The sequence below is a fragment of the Humulus lupulus genome, chromosome 4, assembly GCF_963169125.1.
Source record: "Humulus lupulus chromosome 4, drHumLupu1.1, whole genome shotgun sequence".
NCBI lineage: Eukaryota > Viridiplantae > Streptophyta > Magnoliopsida > Rosales > Cannabaceae > Humulus > Humulus lupulus.
Window position 1 is genome coordinate 182,906,120 of NC_084796.1, and position 18,428 is coordinate 182,924,547.

Here is an 18,428-nt window from a genome sequence, read left to right on the forward strand (position 1 = left end):
ATAAGAGAACAATCTAGTAACCATGTACACCCCTAGTTTCTAGTCGTCTAAGATATCAGGCTTCCACAGGGCCAATAAGACATCATCAAAATAGCAGTGCTACTACTGTTACTTTGTACACGATCTAATCAGGAATCACATGGTAAGTTTCCAATCACAGTTCTTTTACCATATTGGGCGTGCCACGTCACCCATTACAAGTAAAAAAAGGTGCCTCTCCAAAAGGTTATCATGACCAGCAAAATCCAATCAAACAATCAGAGCCCTACATTTGTACACTATATATTTCTTACAATGCACCTCATATACACACAATTAATCTTCTTAACCTTCAGAATCCTGATCAAAATCCAACCATTAATATAATATAAGATGCACACTTATGTATATATAAAGCTTTCATGGTAAAAACTTAGCCTGTGCTCTCGCAAAATCTCCTTGTTCATCATCGTCATCACTATCTCCATCATCGTCCTCCCTGACCAAAGCGACGGCGTTTAGTCTCTCTCTGCCGAGCGAAAGAGATATTCTTTTGAGGTCTTCGAATAACTTATTCGAAGACCGTTAAGTAGTAAGGAAATTCGGTGCCAAAAAAGAAATAAAAAAAAAAGTTGAGAGAAAAATAATCGATGGTATTTTCTATTTTGATCACTACTTAATTTGATTAACTTTACTATATTGATCTCTTTTCTCTCGGTTGGTAAGGTTTTCGTTGTTATTATACATGCATTTGTGTGTAATATTATGAGTGTTCTAGTGTTTATTTGTTTATATGTAATGTCTGTTGTATATTTGCATTACCCATGTTGTGAATCTGTGATGAGTTTGTTGATGTGGGAATAAGTGACACTAACGTTTGGTTCTTTTATGTGGTTTTAGAGTATTTCTTTTGGTTTTCAATGTTTATGGCGGTGATTGTTTTGTTTTCCCCTCAATTCACTGCATCAAACTTACTAAAGTTAATATTTCTATGTTTGGCTGGAGTCATTATATGTTTAAGAATCAGGGTTTTTGGATTCAAGAAAAATTGGTCATTCAATTGAAAGGTTTTAATTATTATTTAGTGATTGGATTTCTGGGTTATTGGCATTTTGATGATTTATTGCTTGTAAATTTGAGTTATATATATATATATATATAGATAGATAGATAGATAGATAGATAGATATAGATATTTGATTGGTTTTAGATATAGATATTTGATTGGTTTTATCAATGGAGAAGTGTTTTTTGATCATTGAGTTGAGTATTCATTGAAGTCTTATGTTTTTGTTTCAGGTTGGGTACTGAATGGGAAATCGTGGGCAAAAGCGTACAGAAACAGTGGAAGAATTGCCGGCCGATAAGCGAGTCTGCAATTCTCTTGAGTTCAGACCGAGTTCATCAAACTCATCGGTTCAAACTCATATGAATTCTACTAACTCAACTGCTGAAACCGGTGAACATGATATGGATACCTCATCTTCTGCTTCGGCCTCTAGCCGGTCTGAGGGAGAACCCGAAAAGGATTCAACGTATGGGTCTTGTGATTCTGATGACGCAGAGCAAAGACACTCTGAGCTTAGAGACTACCAGAGGCGGCGATCTTCTGGTGATCATGGAAAATTTAAGAGGATCTTATCAGTTCTGAGTGAAGAAACAGAGGAGTCTGGGCAGTTAGTCGTGCTTACTGAGCTATGTGAAGTGCTGTCATTTTGTACAGAGAATTCACTTTCTAGCATGACGTCTGACTCCCTATCTCCTTATCTTGTAAGGCTCTCAAGACACGAGACTAACCCAGAAATTATGCTATTGGCTATAAGAGCTATAACTTATCTATGTGATGTTTATCCCCGATCGTCGGGTTTTCTGGTCCGACATGATGCGGTTCCTGCTCTTTGTCAAAGATTACTGGCAATTGAATACTTGGATGTGGCAGAGCAGGTAAACTTGACGTTTTTCTTGTGTTTGTACTAGGAAAGGATGTTTTTTTTGTGGGTGTCTTAATACATTGCTTATCTACATGAAGTGTCTGCAAGCATTGGAGAAAATATCGCGCGAGCAACCACTTGCTTGTCTGCAGGCTGGTGCAATAATGGCTGTCCTCAGTTTTATCGATTTCTTCTCAACAAGCATGCAGGTACGATAGTATCTAATATGTTTGTGAACTCTGAAATTTTTTGTGTCACGTTTACTGCAATGCCTTTTTAATTATGTATTCCTATGCAATGCTCAAATTGATTTACTTGTTTTCTTGGAGACCTGTGGAATTTATTTAAGTTATTTATTTTTTCTGCATCAGAGAGTTGCTCTTTCCACTGTGATGAACATATGTAAGAAGCTTCCTTCTGAATGTCCCTCACCTTTTATGGAGGCTGTCCCGATATTATGCAATCTTCTTCAGTATGAAGATAAGCAGGTAGTTGAACTGTTCAGGGATTTTCAGAATTTCCTCACAGATTTTCTTGTTTTGAGACCTATTATCGACCATCATGCTCATACTTCTGCTTTGTTTTCAGCTTGTTGAAATTGTGGCTCTCTGCTTGATTAGAATTACAGAGCGAGTTAGGAAGTCTTCTGAGATGCTGGATGAACTTTGTAAGCATGGGTTAATTCAGCAGACCACCCATTTTATAAACTCAAGTAGCCGAACTACTCTGTCACTACCAGTTTATAATGTATGGTACTTATTGTTACTCATGTCTTTTGGGATTAGCTTTATGTCTTGCATTGCTGACTTTTAGTGATGGTCTACATATTCTGCTTTGGATGGCAGGGGTTGCTAGGGGTGCTAGTCAAACTTTCCTCTGGCTCAGTTGTAGCATTCAAGACTTTGTTTGAGCTTAATATAAGTAGCATATTGAAGGATGCCCTGTCTAATTATGATATCTCACATGGAGTTTCTTCTCCTCGTACAGCTGATGGGCAGGGAAATCAGGTTCGCATCTTAACGTGCTGGCAATGCTTTTCCTTCTATGCAATGGTCACATAGTTTATCATCAACTTTGTTCCTTTGAGCATAATAAATGTGTTTTGGCTTTGACTACTTTATATGGAAAAAATTTAAGATATATATATATATAATTATATATCTATGTATGTTTTGGAGGAGATGACATTGTTATCTAGTTTTCCTGGTATGAATTTTTGCTGGGGGTATGACAACCGGAATCACCTTAGTATTCCTCCTTGTAACAGTATTGGTTTCGGATTCACTGATGATATGGTGCTACTATTTCATTATTTCATCCTTTCCCTTAAGGATCTTAGTTTCCTTTAGATATATAATAAAAATAATTATTCATGCAAAAATCATGTATGGTCACTTAAAATAAGATTAATAAAGGGGTCAAGGCGTGTGAAGAACCTCTCTTCTCTCCCACAATGAAGAAGAAGAAGGTTACTCGAAAGCTTGCAACTCGAGCTCGTATTGAGGAGCCCCCTTCAAACGAGGTATCTACGATTATGATTGAATCTCAAGCTACGGATCTAGAACGGACTACTCAGTCAGATTTAGACTTACAAAAGCAGAGGGTTGACGAGAAGAAACTGATGGATTATCCAATTTCGAATTTGGATGATACTTCTGTGGGTGATAGTGGTCAGAAGAGTTCGGAGGAAGCATTGCTGACGACGAATTGGGCGGAGGAAACTGAGAAGGAAGATTTTCGCTCATCAGCTCAATCTCATTGGGCAAAACTCAAGGAAAAACATCATTATGAGGAACCAATTTTGAAAAATGGAAAGCGTGTTGCTCAAATTGATATGGCAGAGGTTGTAGAACAAGCACAAAATTGGAACTCTGCAGTGATTTGTATGGTACTGGAGCTAACCCCCCATTTGCAGTTTTTGAAGGCTTTGTTAAACGAATTTGGGGACACTTAGGCATTGAACGAGTTGTGCGGATGAATATGGGGCTTACCATTGCCAAATTTAATGATGAGGCCACTCGTGACTTTGTGCTGGAAACAGGAATTGTGCAGTTTGACAAGAAGCCAGTTATAGTGAGACTGATGAAATGGTGAGGAAAAACTGTTTCTTACTATATTTTTATTCACTGATTGATTCTGTACAACCTAGGACTAGAGGTATATATAGGAAATACATAAGTAATTACATTAAATACAGGAATAGGAGCCGATTCCTATTCCCAGGAATCCCAAAGATCAAAACATTAAAATCCTATTTTCTTCTAACTGTCAACACTCCCCCTCAAGCTGGACTATAGATATTGATGAGTCCAAGCTTGTTTACAAGAAAATCAAATGTTTGTTCAGATAGTCCCTTTGTGAGAATATCAGCAAGCTGTTGATTAGTATGCACATATCTAATGCTGATAACTCCTTTGTCAATTTTTTCTTTGATGAAGTGACGGTCAACTTCCACGTGTTTGGTTCTGTCATGATGTATAGGGTTATGTGCAATGCTGATAGTAGATTGGTTATCACAGTAGAGCTGAATAGGGGCTTCATATTTAATCTTCAATTCTTCTAGTAGACGTTTAATCCATATAGCTTCACACACTCCATGAGCCATGGCTCTATACTTTGCTTCTGTACTGTTTCTTGCAACCACAGTTTGCTTTTTACTTCGCCATGTGGTGACATTCCCCCATACCATTGTGCAATATCTAGATGTAGACTTTCTATCATCAATTGAACCAGCCCAGTCTGCATCTGTGAACACTTCAACCTTTCTCTCAGTTGTCTTCCTGAAAAAAAGGCCCTTTCCTGGAGTTTGCTTGAGATATCTCAGAATTCGATACACTGCATTGAGATGTCCTTGACACGGATCATGCATGTATTGACTGACTAGACTCACTGCAAAAGCAATTTCGGGTCTAGTATGTGAGAGGTAGATGAGTTTTCCTACCAGCTGTTGGTACTTCCCCTTGTCAACTGGACTTCCTTCAAACATTTTCTTTTTGTCTCCGAGCTCAATTGGAGTTTTGCTGGTCTGCTTCCGAGCATTCCTGTCTCCTTTAGAAGATCTAGAGTGTATTTTCTCTGGGACACGGAAATACCTTTTTTACTTCTAGCAAATTCCATACCCAGAAAATATTTGAGAGCACCGAGATCTTTGACTTCGAACTCCTTTGCCAACATTTCTTTGATTGAGTTTATCTCCTCAATGTGATTACCAGTGATAATTATGTCATCAACATATACGATTAGTACTGCAATTTTTCCACTTCCCAAGTGTTTGACAAAGAGAGTGTGATCAGTCTGGCCTTGTATGTATCCAAGCCCTTTGACAACTTTCAGGAAACGATTGAACCATGCTCGGGGAGATTGTTTCAAGCCGTAGAGAGATTTGTTCAGTTTGCAAACTGTGGTTGTCTTGAGAGATTCTTCAAATCCCGGAGGCTGACTCATGTACACTTCTTCTTCAAGTTCCCCATTCAAGAACGCATTCTTTACATCAAGCTGATGTAATTCCCAATCCATGTTAACCGCTAGTGAGAGAAGAACTCTGATAGTGTTGAGTTTGGCAACTGGAGCGAATGTTTCCGTGTAGTCAATTCCATAAGTTTGAGTAAACCCCTTGGCAACTAACCGAGCTTTGTACCTCTCAATAGATCCATTTGCATTGAATTTGACGGTGAACACCCATTTGCACCCTATTACCTTCTTGTCTGGTGGTAACTCTACTAATTTCCACGTTCCATTATGTTTAAGTGCTCTTATTTCTTCAAGCATTGCTGAGGAGAATCAAGAGCTTCTTCGATATTCCTGGGAATCACAATATTTGATAGATTCGAGGTGAAAGTTTTAAATGGAGATGACAATTTTGAGTAAGAAATGAACTTTGAAATGGGGTGTTGGGTACATGATCTGGTTCCTTTCCTTAATGCAATAGGAATATCTAGATCTGACTGTTTGTTAGATGGGAGAATACCTGGATCTTTTGAGGGAAGCGATTCCATCACCGGATTGGGCATTTGATTGTGCTGAGGATTCATAACTTGTTTATTTCTCCTGGAATACACCCGAATCTCTTTTTGTACGTTTTGGTCTTGAGGATGTTCTTCTGGTTCAGTGTTTTTAGGAGAGGTTGGTGGATTTTCTTGTTCAGGAGGGAGAGTCTGGATATCTGGTTAAGAAGAAAGTGGAGTGGAAGAGGTAAATGGAAAAAGAGTTGTTAAGGGTAGTTCTAACCCCCACGACCACTGAGCTTCTTGCTGGTGATGGTTGGACTCCCCCTGAAGCGATGTGGGAGTGAAGTAAGGAGTATCCTCGAAAAATGTGACGTCACATGAGATGAATGTTTTTTTGGTGATGGGACAATAACACCGATAACCTTTTTGAGTGGGAGAGTAACCCAAAAACACAGTCTTAATGGCTCTAGAATCAAATTTACTCCGATGGTGGGAGTGAACATGCACAAAAGTAGTGCAACCAAATACTTTAACAGGTAGAGTATTTGTAGAGATGTGAGGATGTAGAGATTGAAGAATAGAATATGGTGTTTTGAACTGAAGGGGTCGACTAGGGAGGCGATTAATGAGATAAGCAGCAGTAAGGATAGCGTCGCCCCAAAGATGTTTAGGGACATGCATAGTGAACATAAGAGCACGAGCTACTTCTAAGAGATGGCGATTTTTGCGTTCAGCAACTCCATTCTGTTGCGGAGTATCAACACACGAGCTTTGATGGACAATCCCATTTTTGAGAAGATAGGGACCAAGAGTGGTATTGAAATATTCAATACCATTGTCGGTACGGAGTATTCTTATAGATGTTTGGTACTGTGTTTGGATCATTTGATGAAAGTTCTGAAAAATTTGGCATGTTTCAGACTTACTTTTAAGAAGATAGACCCAAGTGAGACGTGTGTGATCATCAATGAAAGAGATAAACCATCGCTTACCATGAGAAGTATTGACCTTGGAAGGTCCCCATATGTCACTATGAATCAGAGAGAATGGGTTGGAAGGTGTATATATTTTGTGAGGGAACGAAATTCGTGTGTGCTTGGCAAATTGACAAATATAACAATGAAAATCAGTAATATTCTTATTTACAAAAAACGATGAGAATAAGTGTTTTAAATATAAAAAACTTGGATGCCCAAGTCGACAATGCCATAACATAATTGTTTTTGAAACAGAGTTTGAAACAAACGATGAACTTGAACAAGAATTAGAAATAGAACTTGAACCCAAACGTAGTAGAGAAGAGAGCTCGTTAACTGGATGTTGCCTTTCAAAGAAATAAAGTCCGTTATGAACCCTAGCACTGCCAATCATCCTCCCCGATGATAGATCCTGAAATTGACAAGAATTTGACATGAATTTAGCGAAGCAATGATTATCATTGGTTAATTTTTGGACAGAGATTAAATTGCATTTCAAAGAAGGAACATAAAGTACTGATTTAAGAATGAGGTCAGCAGATAATTTAATAGTGCCTATTCCAACAATAGGAGAATGGGTGCCGTTTGCAATTGTGACACTAGATTTAGTGGAACATGGAGAATAAGTATCAAACAAATGTGGTAAACCTGTCATGTGATCAGTGGCGCCCGAATCGATGATCCATGGTGTGTTGGAGGTGGAAGAAAAATTACCAGAGTGTGCAACAGAGGCACTATGAGTCTCAGGACCGGAACTGGGTTTTATGGATGATTGACTCAAAAGAGTGTATAGGTGGGCAAGTTGTTCCTTACTGAATGAAGGGGTACCAGCACTATTCTGATCATTGGTACTCTCAGTTTGAGTTTGAGTTTGATAGGCCTTTCTTTCATTTTGGCGGCGAGGGGTCCAATTGGGTGGTTTACCATGGATAACCCAACAAGTAGATTGAGTATGACCGTGATGTTGGCAGTGATCATACCAAGGTCGATCACCCTTACGATTAGGTCGAGGGTCGGGAGTGGATCTGCCATGAGGTGGAGGGCCAGATTTTGATTCGAGAGCTGAGCTTTCAATGGGTTGCAGGTCAGGAGTAGTGAGCATGACACGACGACGTGCTTCTTTACGTCTAACCTCAGAGAAGGCTTCTTCAGTGTCAGGAAATGGGGCACGACCCACCAGACAACCTCTAACTTCATCAAGATTACTGTTTAACCCCGTAAGAAATTCAAAGACTCGTTCTTTCTCTAACTGCTGCCGCTGGATTGTAGTGCAGTTAGCACATAGTGGTGTGGTATCCAGATACAAATCGAGCTCCTTCCACAAGTCTTGTAAGTCGGAAAAATATTGGGTAACAGTTTGATTACCTTGCTTGATTTCTTTAAGCTTGGTACGGATTTTGAAAATCTGAGAGGCCTTACCAAGGTCAGAATACATTTTTCGGGCAGCGTCCCACACCTCCTTAGCAGTCTTAAAGAACAGATATCTGCGGTTGATTTTTGAGTCCATTGAATTAATTAACCATGCAAGTACAATAGAATTTTCAGCTTGCCATACGCTGTATGTAGGATCATTGAAAAGAGGTGCAGGGAGATCACCAGTAATGTATCCTAGTTTACCACGACCACAAATAACAAATTTGACAGATAGGGCCCATTGTAAATAATTTTTGCCATCAAGTTTATGGGTTGTAATATTAAGTGAACCACTATCAAGGTTATAAAGAGAGCTCATAGACCCACTGGGTTGAGTGTGGGCTGAGTTGGGGTTAGGGTTACCTTCATTGGGCTGGGTTGAGTGAGGCCCAATATTTTGAGAGGTAACTTCCTCACTATTCGACATCATAGAGAGATAGGCTGCTGTGAGGGAGAGGGCCGGGAGAGGAGCGACTGAGGGCTACGGGGGCCGACTGAAGCACTGAGAGCTGGCCGAGAGCTTCTGAGGGCGACGGGGGGGCCAACTGCAGCGCCGCCGGACTGGACTACTGCTGGATTGGACTGGCCGAGATGCTGGAGATGATGCCGGAGAGGAGCGACTGGAGGTTTGAGCGCCGGAGCAGGTGCCAAATGAAGGCCTGGAGTGTCGCCGGACTGGTTTGCGACTGGAAGGAGGGACGACCGCCGGAAAAAATGGAGGAAAGCTGAGGGGGGGACAGAATCGAGCCTTATGGCTCTGATACCATGATGAAATAGTGAGGAAAAACTGTTTCTTACTATATTTCTATTCACTGATTGATTCTGTACAACCTAGGACTAGAGGTATATATAGGAAATACATAAGTAATTACATTAAATACAGGAATAGGAACCGATTCCTATTCCCAGGAATCCCAAAGATCAAAACATTGAAACCCTATTTTCTTCTAACTGTCAACAGAGACCTTGGACTCAAGATTTAGATAGAGTAAGGTTAGTTTGTTCTATGCCTCTTTGGATCCGATTGCCTAATCTAGGACTGCAATATTGGGGTCAAAACTGTCTTAGTGCTTTAGTTAGCACCATAGGAAAATCAATCATGGTGGATAAGTTCACTAAGGAACGATCAATGATTAGGTTTGCAAGAGTCTTGGTTGAAATGGAGATAACAGATGATCCCCCGTTTGTCATTTACTTTGTGAATGAGAAAGGCCAAGTGCAAGAACAATTTGTAGAGTATGAATGACTTCCCATCAAATGCAGCAATTGCAAGGGATATGGCCATAATATGGCAGAATGCAAGAATCATGGTCCAAAAATCTGGGTAAAGAAGAATGTGACTGATAAGAATAATGTTGGAGTTAATGCATATGCTGAGATTCAGGTGAATGCTGCAATATCAGGTGATTCAGCTAGGAATACTATGGTAACTAAAGAATCTAGAGAGAAACCAAATGTGGCAGGGGCAGCAACTCGAAAGGAAATTAAGGAAGGGGGAAACAAGCAAGGAAATCTCCAAACTCCTGAACATGATAACAAAGAAAATTGGGAGGTTCCTAAGAGAGTGGGGAACTTAAAGAGCATTGGGAAGTTAGTGATGGCAGATATAGGAAAAAGACAGAACTCTTTCAAGGTTCTTTAGGAACAGGGGAAAAGAGAGATAAAAGGGAAATTAAACCACTTGGAGGTTGATGGACTACTCCAATATAATTAGTTGGAATGTAAGGGGTATGAATAAGAGGGATAAGCAATGTGCTATCCTGAGTCTTTTGAAGATAAATAAAGTTGGTATTGGTGCCTTACTAGAGAATAAATTGAGGAAGGAAAAAGTTGAAGATATGATGGCTAAGTTGTTTCTTGACTGGGATTGTTATAGTAGTAATGCCATTGAAGGAAGAATCTTAGTTATTTGGCAGAAATCGTTTATCAAAGTTCAGATTTTGAAGGAACACCAACAGTTTGTTCACTGTTTGGTTAAGATTACTGATGTGCCGACAAATTTTTTGGTCTCTTTTGTCTATGGCCTAAATACCATGGAAGAGAGATTGGAGTTATGGAAGGGTCTTTCATGTACACCTTTACCTGAAAAACTTTGGTTGATTGTTGGAGATTTCAATGCTGTTTTTCACTTTGATGACAGAGCTGGTGGGAAGACAGTTAGTGCTGCTGAGATTTATGACTCCACTGTCTGGATAGCTCAAATGCAGGTGGCTGGTCTCAAGAGTATTGGTTCTAAGTATACTTGGTCTAATAGGTAGGATGGGAAGGATAGGGTGTACTCGAAGATTGATCATGCTTTTATCAATGAAAAATGGGTGGATGCTTTGCCTAACACTATTGCTGAGTTTCAGTGGGATGTGAACTCTGATCACTATTATTGTCTCATCAAAACTCACAAACATGGAAATTTGGGCACAAAACCATTTAGATTTTTTAATCTTTGGATTGCTCACCGAGGGTTCAGGGAGGTTGTTCGAAGTAATTGGAACAAACCTATGGCGGTGAGGGGATTACAGGGTGTGACAAAAAAGCTGCTCCGGCTTAAGCATGTATTGAAAGCATTTAACAGGGAGGAAATTGGAGATGTAGAGAAGGGATATCATCAAGCTAAAGGTGAATATGAATTGGCACTAAACAGAGCTCAAGCATCCCCAATGGATATCTCTGTTCAGGAAGCCAACTATCAATATCACCATGCAATGTACAGAAGCTTTTTGATTCAACGAAGTAAAATCACTTGGCTGCAGAAGGGTGATGACAACAACTCATACTTTCATGCTTGTATTAAAAAACGAAGAGAGGATAATAGAATTGTGTCATTTCAGAATGAGCAGGGGGTTATTATTGATGATTACAGTCAAGTAGTTAATCATTTTCTGGACCATTTCCGCGGGTATATGGGAAGCACCAGTTCAGCAACAAGTAATATTAATTCTCACTGTATTGATTTTGGTCCTTGTCTGGATATTGAGATGCAGCTGAAGCTTATCAGGAAATTTCGAAAATCAGATGTTAGGAAGGCATTGTTCAGCATTCCGGGTACTAAGAGTCCAGGGCGTGATGGCTTTGGCTCTGAGTTTTACAAGGCTATGTGGCAGGACATAGATGATGAAATCTCTGAGGCTATTCTTGAGTTCTTTAACTCTGGGAAGATCCCTGCTGAGCTTAATAAAACAGTCCTAGCTCTAGCTCTGGTTCCTAAAACTGATATGCCGTGCCGAGCGATTGACTACAGGCCTATAGCTTGCTGTAACACAATCTGTAAATGCATTTCAAAAATGATATGTAGTAGGCTATCAGAGGTTCTTCCTAAATTAGTTAGTCCGAATCAAGGTGTTTTTATTAAAGGGAGATTGCTAGCTCATAATATTTTAATTTTTCAAGACTTGATCAAGAATTACAATAGGAGGAATGCTTCCCCGAGGTGTACTTTGAAGATCGATCTAAGCAAAGCCTATGATACGGTTGACTGGTGCTTTTTGGAGGGGCTGTTGATCAGTCTGCGATTTCCTACCCGGTTCATTTCTTGGGTGATGGTGTGTCTCCGTGGCACTTCTTATGTACTTATGATGAATGAGAGATTGCAGGGGGGATTTCAAGGTGTTAAGGGTCTGCGTCAAGGAGACCCTATCTCCCCATTACTGTTTGTCCTGGTAATGGAATACCTCACCTGGTTACTTCAGCTAGGAGCTACTCAGTATAATTTCAAGTTCCATCCTCTAAAAACCTCAAGATAATTAACCTCTGCTTTGCTGATGATTTAATTATCTTCTGTCAAGCTAATAGAGAATCAATTCAATGTGTTAAAAAGATTTTTGAGGACTTCTGCAGTAGTACAGGGCTGAAGGCTAATCATAGCAAATCACATGTTTACTTTGGAGGTGTTCCGAATATAGAGAAGGTTCATGTGCTTCAGGTTTTGCAGATTAAAGAGGGAACATTTCCTCTTAATTATCTTGGGGTTCCTGTGAGGCCAACAAAATGGAAAGTGGCAGATTGTGATGTGATCCTCAAAAAAATTAAACTTAGGCTTCACACATGGGCTTGTAGGCATCTCTCTTATGCAGGGAGGACCCAACTCATTACTTCTGTCCTTCGGGTTTGCGAAACTATTGGATGAATATCTTCATGCTCCCACAAAGTGTAGTTAAGGAGGTTGATAAACTTTGCATGTGGTTCTTGTGGGGTAACAATGGAACCCAAAGCAACTTCCGTCTTGCCTCTTGGTCCAAAGTCAGCTTGCCAAAAGCTTTTGGGGGTTTGGGTTTTGGTGAAGGAGCAAAATGGAACAAGGCTATGCTTGCTAAATATATTTGGGCTATAAGTCACCAGCCAGAGACATTGTAGGTGAAGTGGATAAATTCTGTCTATTTAAGAGGCCAATGTTTCTGGCATTATCAACTCAAGGCCGATTCTAGTTTGTATTGGCGTAAACTGTGTCATATCCGCGATGCCTTTACTGGAATGGACATAGATGCTGCGGCCAGTCAAGGGACATTCAAGATTGGTATGTTCTATAAAAGAATTATCCACCAAGATCAAATCAAGGATCATCATTTTGTGTGGAATAGGGTGAGTGTACCCAAGCATCGTTTTATTATTTGGCAAGCGGTGAATGACAATTTGCTAACTCGGGACCACTTGCAAAGGGTGCTTCTGCATCTTGACAGCAACCTTTGCCCAGTTTGTAGTCAAGCTGAAGAGAGTCATGACCATCTATTTTTTAATTGCAAATGTTCTCAGCAGGTGGTTCACCTTATACAAACTTGGGTTGGCTGTAACTGGCCACTTAGGTTCAAGGATTGGACCCATTGGATTGAAGATATGAGGAATGGTGTTAAGGCAGCGGCTGTGGCAGCGGTGTTTTCAGCTACAGTATATCATATTTGGCAAAACAGGAATTTTTGTATTTTTAATAGATGCTCTTATAGGGTGAATGTTATTGTAGACATGATAAAAATAGATATAGTGTATAGAGTTAGTTACTTTACTCAAAAGAAAATGAAAGAAAAAGAGAGACTCTTTGTGAGGCATATATGTTCCTTGTAATGTTTCTGGAGCCTTCTCCTTGAGGGAGGTTTTTGTTTGTAATTGGGTTTGTAGTTAATTCCTATAATTTCATCTACAGGTATATGAAGTGCTAAACTTAATAAATGCGCTTCTTCCTACTTCAACCAGAGATCAAGATGCACCAGAATTGTTGGATAAAGAATCTTTTCTTAAACACCAGCCTGACCTTTTGAAAAATTTTGGGATGGATGTTCTTCCCTTGTTGATCCAGGTTTTTATATGATAGATTACAGTTAAATTCTGAATATTATGCTGTATACTAATGCCTGCTTAATTCTTTGTATAGGTGGTTAATTCTGGGGCAAATTTATATATTTCCTTTGGCTGCCTTTTTGTAATCAACAAGTTGATTCATTTGAGCCCAGCTGATGTGCTTGTTGAAGTGCTCAAGAATGCCAACTTTTCGAGGTAATTGATATTCTCTTATTCTTAAACTACTAGTGTTTGAAGAAAAATGTACTAATGCTTACGGTCCTGTTTTTATGCGGCAGTTTCTTGGCTGGTGTATTTACTAGAAAGGATCCTCATATTTTGATCTTGGCCCTGAAGATAGCTGAATTGGTTCTACAAAAGCTTTCAGATATTTTCTTGGACTCTTTCATAAAAGAAGGTGTTCTTTTTGCCATTGATGCCCTGTTAAAATCAGAAAAGTGTCCAGATTTAAACCCAGATAAATATTCACAGTTGATGGTCCCTGTGTTTTGTTCAACACAGTTCTCATCTGATTCGAGTCAAAAGTCTGTTTCCAGGGAGTCTCTTACATGCTTATGTTACACTTTTGCTTCTGGTAGTGCAGCTCCAACAGTGGAAAGTAATAACTGTAAGCTTGAAAAGGATTCTGTTTACAATCTTGCTAAGCATATAAGAACAAGTTACTTCTCAGCTGATTTATTTGACTCTGATAAAACATTAACTGATGTTCTTCAAGAGCTCAAAAGTTTTTCTTTGGCATTAAATGATTTGTCGAACATCTCCATGAACAATGAAGCCTTTGATCATCACGAGGAGAGGTTCTATGATATATTGTGTCAAGTGATCACAAAGCTTAGTGGAAGTGAGCCCATCTCCACATTTGAGTTCATTGAAAGTGGAATTGTCAAATCATTGATTAATTACCTGTCAGATGGCCAGTATTTGAGTGAAGAAAGAGAGTGCTGTGTTAATCACTGTAATATTGATGCCATGGAGAAAAGATTTGCAGCATTTGCAAAAGTGTATTTGCTTTCATCAGACTCATTTTCTCAAGATTTTCCCCTATCAACCTTCATACTTAAATTACAAAATGGACTATCTTCTTTGGAAGCATTCCCTGTTGTTTTGAATAATGCCAAGATGAGGAGCTCGTTTGCTGCTGTTCCAAGTGGACGTTGCATAATGTATCCATCTCTAACAGTTCGTTTTGTAAGAGGTGAAGGAGAGACAGGCCTTAGTGACTACACTGAAGACTATCTGACAGCTGACCCCTTTTCCTCAGTGGATGCCATTGAAGGGTTTCTGTGGCCTAAAGTCAAGAGTGAAGTGACGAAGCCATTGATGCAAGCTTCGGGCCAAATAGAAAAACTACCACTTCAATCATTAGCAGCTGCAAGTTCTAGCCCAGATGGACGTCTGGATGACAGGGGATCAGACAGCATGTTGACAGATTTGACTAAGACGCAGGTATCATTTTTATATTTCTCAAGATAACTGGACAATGGCCTTCTTTGTCCATACTCACAAATTTAAGTTCCTTTCCTTCCTTCTCTTGAAGGAACCCAAGTAGGTGTAGGTTTTTATGGTTAAGGGTTGGGGTTGTTTATTGTTTGCATTTAAGTTAAGGCTGGGTGCATCCTTTAACTTTTGTTTCAATTTCTGCAGGAGATTCATGCTTCTTTGTCACAGGCTGCCCATGAACAAACGGTCAATTCTAGCGAGGCAACTCCTGGAGCAATGTCTCAGGAATCTGCAGAGGAAGGACAGTTTTATCCAAAGGCAGATATTGATATGGAAAGGGAATTCTCTGCATCTAGTAGTAGTACAGATACTTTGCCCAACCTGTTATTTTTCCTTGACGGGCAACTGCTAGAGCGGGACTTGACATTATACCAGGCAATTATTCAAAAACAAATTAGAGAGCATGAAACTGTTGCCAGCACGAGATTGTGGAGTCAAGTTTACACCTTAACATACAAAAAATCTGCAAATAAACCTTATAATATTAAGGAATGCTCTTGTTCAGTTAAAAAGTGTGGTCTATCTGATGCAATCAAGAAGTACGTGCAGCAAACTTCATTTTCCTCCAGCATGTTCACTTCTGATCTTGCTTCTGACTTGGAGAAACCAAGCCCTACTTATGATATAATGTATCTGCTGAAATGCTTGGAAAGGATGAACAGGTTTCGTTTCCATCTGATATCTCAAGAAAGAATGGGTGCTTTTGCTGAAGGAAAACTTCATGATTTAGATAGGTTAAAGATATCAGCAGTACCTTCAGTGCCGCAGAATGAGTTTGTAAGTAGTAAGCTAACAGAAAAACTAGAACAGCAGATGCGTGACCGAATGGCTGTGTCCATTGGTGGTATGCCTTCATGGTGCAGTCAGATAATGGCTTCGTGCCCCTTTCTATTTAGTTTTGAGGCAAGATGCAAGTACTTTCGTTTGGGAGCATTTGGTCAGTTGCCACTATCTCATAGTGATTCAGGCATGGCAATTGACAGGCGACTAAGATCTGGTGGTTTTTCTCGTAAAAAGTTTTTGGTTTCTCGTGATAGCATTCTGGAATCTGCTAAACAAATGATGGAACTGCATGCCCGCTATAAGGGACTACTCGAGGTAGCATTTAATGATGAAGTTGGTACTGGTATTGGTCCAACATTGGAATTCTTTACCTTGGTCAGCCATGAATTTCAAAAGACTGGATTGGGCATGTGGAGAGATGATCATGGATTTACTTCTAATACTAGTTTGCAGCTTGAGAATCAAGAGTTTGTGATGTGCCCTTTGGGTCTATTTCCTCGCCCATGGTCATCTTCTAAAGATGTCTCTGATGGGATTCAAATTAGTGGCGTGATGAAAAACTTTGAACTCCTGGGGCAAATTGTAGCAAAAGCTCTTCATAACGGACGAGTTTTGGATCTTCACTTCTCAAAAGCCTTCTATAAGCTTATTCTTGGACAGGTAGTGAGCTAATTTTCTTTTAAACTACATGTTCATTTGTTGTGCTTGTGTTTTATTATTTACCTTCTTCTATTGAATGCTTACGTTTATTGTTCTGTAGGAACTTGGTATGTTTGATATCCTGTCATTTGATCCTGAGCTTGGAAGGACATTGCTAGAGTTCAAGGCTCTTGCAGAGAGGAAACTCTTTCTGGAATCCACTGGTGGAGACGTTTCCACGTTTAAGTTTGATACGTGCTTCCGGAATACAAGAATTGAGGATCTTTCCCTCAATTTTACTCTTCCCGGGTATCCTGATTTTTTTCTTGCTTCTGGACCTGATTATGACACTGTAAGTTTCCACTTATTATGAGTTCACTTTTGTTTCTTATGCCTTTCAAATTTGCTAGACTTAAACCTATAATTTTGTCTATGTTTTCTTAGGTAACTATGAGAAACTTGGAGAAGTATGTTTCACTTGTTGTAGATGCAACTTTAAGTGATGGAATATCAAGACAAACGGAAGCATTTAAATTAGGGTTTAATCAGGTATGTGCAATCTCACTTTCTTTACCAGAGTAGGGTGAACTTTAATAAATTTGATCCTTACCTGGTGCAATGGTCAAATGTAAAACAGAACTATCCTTCATTGTAGTATATAAACCTTGGCATGGAATATGTGTTTGGATTTATCTTTTTTGGAAGTTTTTTTTCTTCTTCTTTTAGAAAAGTCTATTGCCATATCTTTTTCATGCAACTTTGGTTGATCTTTCATTCTTCAGGTTTTCCCTCTAGAGCAACTTCAGATCTTTACTGAAGAGGAATTGGAACGCTTACTATGCGGAGAACACAATTCTTGGGCTGTATGTTATTTATTTCACTTTAATTGATCAAATTACTTCATGAGAATATATATGAACGAACTTCACTAGGTTTTGATTTTTTTTTTTATTTTGGCAATAGGCTGACGAGCTCATTGATCAAGTGAAGTTTGATCATGGATACACTGCTAGCAGTCCTCCTGTAGTTTATGTTAGTACTAATTGTGCCTTTCTGTCTATTTTATGCAATTACATTGCATGCCTTCAAATTCTCAAAAAATTTTACGTCGGGATTTTCAGTTGCTAGAGATTATACAAGAGTTCGACAAGAAACAGCAACGAGCATTCTTGCAATTTGTGACTGGAGCACCTCGTTTACCTCCAGGAGGTTTGGCTTCTCTTAATCCAAAGTTGACTATCGTTCGAAAGGTTTGTACATTTTAATATTATCATCATTCATTCATAACTTCCCCCTGTGACTTATGTCCTATCACTTAATCTTCTCACTATCTTTTCGAGAGTAATCTGCAGCATTGTAGCGGCTGTGTAGATGCAGACCTCCCAAGTGTCATGACATGTGCCAACTATCTTAAACTGCCACCCTACTCGTCAAAAGTAACAATTACTTAACTCACTCTATTCTTCATCTGTCTTCTAATTCAAAATCATTGCAGAGGAACATATAACAGATTTGTCTTGACTGACACTAATTATCTCTGTTTTTCTTGTTCAGGAGAGGATGAAAGAGAAGCTATTGTATGCAATAACAGAAGGACAAGGATCCTTCCATCTTTCGTAGGCGAGAACTTGCTCAGCTTAGAACTGTGAATTTGTAAGTATTAGAGTAGGAGGGGCTGATGTGATTGCTGGATTGGTGTATAGATAAAAGAAATGGGCAGTGATGACTGAAGAAGATAGGTTCTTTTTCTTTACTGACAATAACTGGTTGAGGTTGGTTAATAGTTGGTGGTGAATGTGGATAGCTTAATTTAGTTTTACAGAGAAAATTTGTATAGATGGTTTCAAGTTTCAGAAGCATTTGGTTTACAAACCTGTACAGAAGAGATGTTTGATCTCATAACATCAAAAGCAGTTTCCTTTCAAACGAACTTTGCTGTTTATATTTTGCTATTATTGGCTCAAGGCAAATGGCTT

General features: G+C 39.3%; 1 protein-coding gene across 2 annotated transcripts; it reads left to right on the top strand.

Moving 5' to 3' along the window:
* The first annotated feature begins 398 nt into the window (after nucleotides 1–398).
* On the top strand, nucleotides 399–18,382 carry LOC133831011 (E3 ubiquitin-protein ligase UPL4). 2 transcript variants are annotated; one of them, XM_062261169.1, is made up of 17 exons: nucleotides 399–632; nucleotides 1,279–1,923; nucleotides 2,009–2,119; nucleotides 2,282–2,398; nucleotides 2,499–2,657; nucleotides 2,756–2,917; nucleotides 13,376–13,528; nucleotides 13,604–13,725; nucleotides 13,809–14,976; nucleotides 15,175–16,473; nucleotides 16,574–16,804; nucleotides 16,897–17,001; nucleotides 17,235–17,315; nucleotides 17,416–17,484; nucleotides 17,574–17,702; nucleotides 17,805–17,888; nucleotides 18,007–18,382. In XM_062261169.1, the coding sequence occupies exons 2-17, from the start codon at nucleotides 1,291–1,293 to the stop codon at nucleotides 18,070–18,072; spliced, it is 4,689 nt and encodes a 1,562-aa protein (XP_062117153.1). In that variant the 5' UTR covers nucleotides 399–632; nucleotides 1,279–1,290; the 3' UTR covers nucleotides 18,073–18,382. The 2 variants fall into 2 exon arrangements, with proteins under 2 accessions (XP_062117153.1, XP_062117154.1); XM_062261170.1 differs by having other exon boundaries at nucleotides 15,199–16,473.
* The last annotated feature ends 46 nt before the right edge of the window (nucleotides 18,383–18,428 follow it).